Source organism: Lolium rigidum, chromosome 3, assembly GCF_022539505.1.
Source record: "Lolium rigidum isolate FL_2022 chromosome 3, APGP_CSIRO_Lrig_0.1, whole genome shotgun sequence".
Lineage (NCBI taxonomy): Eukaryota > Viridiplantae > Streptophyta > Magnoliopsida > Poales > Poaceae > Lolium > Lolium rigidum.
In genome coordinates this window covers 157,972,078-157,978,943 of record NC_061510.1, presented here as the reverse complement: position 1 = coordinate 157,978,943, position 6,866 = coordinate 157,972,078, and the positions used below count along the sequence as shown (strand labels likewise).

Sequence of the window (6,866 nt, the reverse complement as noted above, 5' to 3'; positions counted from 1 at the left end):
GAGTTCGACTGTTAGCATCTATACTTTCTGGTTGTATACACCCAAAATTCTTCTACACCCTCCGTCTCACCAAGGTTGCCTGAAATTTGTTAAAATTTAGATATGTGTACATACCAAATAGCATTTAGGTTTTTTTTTTTAGAAATGGGGGTAAAACCTCGGCCTCTGCATCCAAAGGATGGATTAAACTGGCCGTCTAAACCTCCAAGTCGCTTTTTTTTCAATTCACCGGTATATATCTCTTGCTTTCGCAAAAAAATTTTGCTTGCACTATTATTGCTCAGATTGTTTTATTGACATCTTAACAGTTTTCTGATAGTCCGCCGAATGTTGCTCAGGCAATTTGAAGAGAACTCCGTTTGTATGAGATAGTGCTGACAATATATAGGGTCATTTGATTTGTCATAGCGTTATCAGTTCATTCAGAAAACTCTTCAAGTTGATGGTAGAGTAGGGACATGGGTAACAAAATTATGCTTGCATCATCAAATTGCCACTGGGAGCACAGCAGAGCAGCAGCATACAGCAGGCAGTCCACATGGCGGGAGGACAGGTCCAGTCAACAAGCTCTGCAGAAACATGGAGCAATGCAGCTGTTGGGGGCCAGGGCGCGGTCCATCAAGAGCATTGATAATCACCTTAAACATCAGAATCAGCATGAGAGGATAAATATTTCAGCACATACTGATACCAGACAACATAGATAGCATAAACTATCAGTGTCCTGACTCCTAGCTAGTACAACATATTGCAAGCACCACCCTAATGATGATACAGTTTGTTCACAAATTACTGGGCTATGTAGGCATCACACTAGGCTGACAGGGTTGGTACGCTATTGAGTTCACAGCTGGAACAAGCACTAGTGCAGGTCCGGGTGCGCATTCGGTTAATATGGTTAAATCGGTTCGGTTTATTCGGTTATACGGTAAATACGGTTTCAATACTCGGTTAATACGATTATGTATAAAAATACGATTCGGTTTCGGTAATAACCATGAAACTTCGGTTCGGTTTCGGTAATAACCAAACTAACCAAAGTTGACGCGAATTTTGGATTGCAAAGTAACTTGTATGGCCATATATTTCATTTTCTATATTTTGTATGACCGTACTAAAGATTTTGCAGGAGAGGAAAACAAAAAAGAAAGAAATTTCGAACAAATTAAAATATGTATGTATTTTGTATGACCGTACTAAATGTTTTAGCAGAGAGGGAAAGAATAGATAAATAGAAATAGGACATCTAACATATGCCACCATTTGAAGCATCGAACTATTAACCTGTGATTACACAGGCGGACAAATAAAGGCCCAGACCACCATACTGGACCAACTTACGTGCAAATTAAACTTCTCAGTTTAGGTGCTATATTATGCGCGAAGCTGGGATGGCCTAGAGAGCCAGGATTTATGCTGTGCTATCATTCGGTTTCTTTCGGTTAAACTGCGATTTTTCGGTTAAAAACCAAATTAACCGAGGTCCTTTCGGTTTGCTATTTTACTAACTGTAACTGTAACCGTAAACTGAAAAAACCAAAATGCGGTTGCGGTTAGGTTTTTTCGGTTCGGTTTTCGGTTTCGGTTCGGTTATGCACAGCTGGAAGTGCAGGATATCAGGAGCGCCTTAATTTGGAGAGCTGGCATGCTAGATGAGGAGGCAACATTTTGCAGGCCTGTACTAGCAATGCGTTTTTTGTGGCCGATACATTTGAAGGCAAGCATGGCACCATTGAGTGGACGGCATGATCGCATGGCTTGCCCTGACATAACTTTGCACAGATCAAAGCTGCTCAGCTGACTCCAACAATCAGCTCTACAATGCACGCCGAAAAAGGACCTAGTGCGCACCTGCTATTTGGGACATCCAATATTACTAGTGCTCACCCGTCAGCTTCATCTCTTACAGCAAAAAGACATTTCTCGGGCCAGGCCAGGCCGCTGGTTACAACATGGTCTCTCTAAGATGAAACTGCATTAGGCCTCTAGGTACTGTATCTCTCTAGCTTTTCTCAGTCTTCAGGTTAATCAAGCATGCCTGTAGATAGATAGCTCTGTTCTCAATGAAGGTTTATGAAATGATTAACCGCACAATCCGCCCCATGTACTGGAAGCATTTTGCAGTTTCTTTCAAGCACAAGTTCCTGTCCTTCCGAGACCAGTGCTGCACACCAGAAGAGACGGACTGATCAGACCAGTAAGCATATACTAGCACACAACAGTTTCAACCTTACACGAAAGCGGATTTGTTGTGGGGTGTGTACCTTGCTAAGTTCATTAAGCTTCTCCCTGGCATCTTTTAGTAAGAGTTCTGCATCAGTGTCCCATTTGTAGAACTCTAGCACTCTTCCTTCCAAAATTTTGTCGCAGATCTGTTACATGGAAACAATACCTCTTTAGAGGCTTTCATAATTCCAAGACAGATGCAAATTATTCACTTAAACGAATAAGGTCATAACATAGCAGAATGACGGTACACTATGTACTCTCATTATCTCCTGTATATATGTATGCATTATACTTCTTTACCACTTTAATTACTAGTAAGTAGCTCGTGCTTTGCACGTTTAAGACATAATAGACGAATACAACCTTTATTCCGCTCTTCTAAATCTTCCGATTACCCGATACTTAAGAATACATTACACGAAAAACAACTACTACCAGTCTTTACTGCATACAAGAATGAAATAGAAGGATATATAATAAAAAAATTGCACGGACAAAATTCACTACTGTGTACTCTTTGTGCAATTCACTTTCGAGTACTCACCATAATCAATGGAGCATATCCAAAAAAAAAGGGCTATAAATATGTCACTTATGTATAAATGGTGGGAGTACGAAATGGGTGTTAGTGTAGTAGCATAACATCATAACAATGTGAACATGTGCGCAGCCAGAGCTCTACTGAGGAGAAATCTATAAATTCACGAATAAAACATGTCCTGTAATTTTGTGCATTTTACACTAATCACAATTAAACATGTCCTGTAATTTTGTGCATTGTACACTAATCACAATTTTCAACTAACCAGGTATACTATAGATTAATTTCTGGACTGCGGAAATTCAGGAGTATACATATTTTACTAGGCCACGTAATTTCTGAAGTTTCATGTGACCCACAGACTGCTCTTTATTTATTTATTTTTGGTTGAAGTACTACTCTTTTTAGTTTGTAACATATGCAGACGCTAGGGAGGTGTTTCTTTCCATTATCTAAAAAGCATGCAGTATACTAGACCAAACTGGACAATTGCCTAAACCAACCAATAAAGTTAAAGAAATGCATGGTACAATGATGGAGGAGATGGATTTGGGGCAATACAAAGACTTGCATAGAACATACATTACCTCAAGTTCATGATACAAATGCACTCAATCTCAACAAGAGAAAAAAGGGGCTGCACATACATCAGCAAATTTATGGATATTTCTTGAACAGTCCCATTACATCTTATGAAGAGATTTTTTTTAACCATCTATTTTCTTTGATACAAGAGTCTAGATTGAACATGATGGAATTTCGGTACCAATTATAATTTGGTGGGTAATATGTCAGCATGATATTTGTGCTCATAAAAAACTAATCTCACGTACTGTATGATCAGCTCAGAACTCCCCAAACACTCTTACCTCCAAGGTGGTAAACAGGACTACAAATTTAACACCAGGAAAAAGAGATGAACTCTGTAGTTCTATCCAGTTCAGGCTGTTATATTGGGCCCGGCATAGATAATTGTTTACTTTGTAAAAGCGACAATATGCTACGACTTGAGAAAATAAAATACAATACAGAGCATCAAATCTTTATTCGTTATGCAATATTAAACTCAATCTAACAGTTTAGTGATGGAAGAGTTGATGATATTTACCTTTTTACCTATGGCCAACCCTCCAGTTGTATGGGAAAAATAAATATTGTAATAGTGGGAAAGGAAGGCCGGGGCATTGCTCCCAGCCAATTCAGAGAGATAAGATGCATAAGTTGATCCATGAGTACTCGGCTCTGGAATTTCAAATCCTTGTTCTCTGAACCACTCCAAATCTTTTTCAATGCTAGCTGAACGTTCCAACCCACCCTTCCTGAAGTAAACATCTGAATGAACATTATAAATTAATAACATATGCTGTTTCTTGTGTAAGAAGCTACTTAGAAGCTACATTAGGCACTTAATGTTCGTTGAAGGCCAATGAACATTATAAATCATACTTTTGATTTGTAAGCTACAAATCCAATTCCTGGGCCGAAATTCTAAATGCAGCCAGCCATGACATTGCCGTTTTGGAGAAGAAGATCTAGTACTGTATAACCGCCAAGAAAGCAGAACCGTAGAAAGGATGGAGAAGGAAAATTCACACTCACAGGCGACGTCCGTGGACCCGGCTACTACCCGCTCGACGGTGTCGAAGACAAGCTTGCTGTCCACCAGGTACCTCACGAAGCCTTCAATGCTGGGCATCCACTCCCCCTCCACTTCCGCATCGCCTTCCTCCGCCACTTGGTGGTTGTCCTCCTCCTCCTCATCCTCCTCCTCCTCCTCCTCTTCCTCTTCCTCCTCCAGCTCGCTGTTGTCCTCCTTCACCTCCTGGTCCTCGTCATCCGATTCATCGTCCTCCGCAGCCCCCGTATTGTCCTTGAGAGTGGTTTTCTTAGGGTTACGGAGGCGCATCGCGACGAACCGCATCTCCTCGGCGACGCCCACCGCCTCGCCTGGGAACTGCTTCGGGTACCGCCGCGGTCTCGGCGGCTTTACTGACTGCGCCTCTGCTGGTGGCGAAGGGGCGCAGCGTGCTCTGGTTAGGGCAAGGTTTCTACGAGGGTGCAGAAAGCGGGAGGGCTGCGGTCGCCGGAGCGGCGGCGCCGCCGAGGGAACCACGACGACGAGCGGCATGGTTATCCACTTGGACTTGGGCGAACAGTCCTTGCTGCCAGCACTGCAAAGAGGGAGCTCCGTAGGCCTGACTCGTGTTGCTGGGCCGGCCTGGTGGACACCAAGGCTAGGCCCAAGCCCAAACACAAAGACCTCATCCTCCGTTGGCGGCTTTACCATTTCACATTTTGTTTCTTTTTGAACCAGGGTCGGTCCTCGAAGGACCTAGAAGCTATCATTGAGCTTGAGCAGTGGCACAATTACAGAGAGGACACAAACATGTCCAGCCTTTTTACACTAGAGACCTAGGAAAATACACACGAGACGCAATCGGGTCTAGCTCCAACACCACTGCTTCTCGAAGCCACGATGCAGTCAAGCACAACACCACCGGGGACATAGCCGAGGTGCCGGGAGCAAACTACACTGAAGGTAAGAGGCCTCCAAATCGGCATAGAAGTCTAGAGGTTTGATTTCACTTGCAAACGTCGACCGGGAAGAACCGATGCCGATGACCAACGTGGGAGAAGTCGCCGCATGATCATCTTGAACGGCAACGAACAAAAAGCCGTCGTGATTCCACTCCCGAGAGCAGCTTCCGCACTCCCCTGCAGCAGCTCCACCTCAGCACGGACAACACCCACATGTAGTACCTCACCATCACCACGATGAGAGGGGGAAGCTTCCGATCTTGACCGCCTTCGAAGAACCAGCAAACACACGCACTTATTGGAGGGGCTCTCGCCAACGACAACCACTCTCCTGTCTCACACCTTAGGAGCACACAGAAGAGCCGCATCGACGGTCGTCCACTGCTGTGCGAGAGCACCAGGACGGCAGAGCCTGACGACGTCGCAATCCGAGGAGGGAGACAAGAACACGGGTATCCGCCACGGAACCAACATAACAAACAACAAAATCAACTGACCCTACAACTAATCCTACTAGTATTATACAAAGCGAAAGCCAACCACCTAACCCAACCCCTCGCCGGTCGGCAGCACCGCCGGAGAGAAGGAGGGAGAGGGCGGTGAAGGAGGAGGATGGTAGACTCTCAAAGCATCTCGAAGGAACTAGGGAGTGGGGAGGATAAGGTTGTCCATTTTGGAGATTTGGTGCACATGAACGCGAGTGATCTCGCTTTTTTAAAAAATAAAAATTCTAGTTTTAAATTTCAAAAAATTCTAACAACAAATCTGCGAATAGTTAATGATGTATCCCACAAACATGTAAAAATCAATTTCAAATATTTTATATTTTGAGCTACACTAAGATAACAAAAGTTTAGATCTGTGTAGTCATTTTCAAATCTACCAAACATATTAGATTTTTCCATTTTTGTTTATCACAAAATAAAAAAGAATTTCAGGTTGAGACTTTGCATGATTGTGGGATGTACCAATGACAATTTTCAAAATTATTTTTTAATAACTTGTAAAATAATTTTATTTTTTAAAAAACAACGAGAGCACTGGAGCTCGGGAGTCAAAATAACTTTCCGCACCATTTTTCTGCCCTAGTTATTGTCTTCCTCAAATTCTAATGCAGCACGCCGACCAACTCTAAACCTCACTTCATTTTCTTGCTCCAAGTAGCCCACAGAACAACCAAAGAAGCAGGGGTAAAGCGAGGTGAGGGGCATGTTTGGTTCCTCGCGGAGTCGTTTCTCGCATGCGTTGAGCCAAGTTTTGTTCGTTTGGTGTGACACAAGCTCCCGCGTACCTACATCACAAGCTTTTAAAAGCAGCCCAAAACGGCACGCTCGATTTTAGCATTTGCAGCGAGCAAAGATATGGCGAGCAAGGAGTGGGACCTTCGTGTTGTTAGAGATATGCCCAAGAGGCAATAATAAAGTGGTTATTATTGTATCTTTGTGTTTATGATAAATGTTTGCATCCCATGCTATAATTGTATTAACCGAAAACATTAATGCATGTGTGTTATGTAAACGGAAAAGAGTCCCTAGTAAGTCTCTTGTAAAACTAGCTT

The 6,866-nt window shown here is 43.0% G+C and overlaps 1 protein-coding gene across 1 annotated transcript; it reads right to left on the bottom strand.

Moving 5' to 3' along the window:
• Positions 1-1,773: 1,773 nt before the first annotated feature.
• LOC124698499 (probable inactive heme oxygenase 2, chloroplastic) lies at positions 1,774-4,898 on the bottom strand. The gene is made up of 4 exons (XM_047230982.1): positions 4,370-4,898; positions 3,879-4,102; positions 2,265-2,372; positions 1,774-2,164 (listed from the first exon to the last, which is right to left on the bottom strand). Exons 1-4 carry the CDS (start codon positions 4,896-4,898, stop codon positions 2,072-2,074), a joined length of 954 nt encoding a protein of 317 aa, XP_047086938.1. The 3' UTR covers positions 1,774-2,071.
• Positions 4,899-6,866: the final 1,968 nt, after the last annotated feature.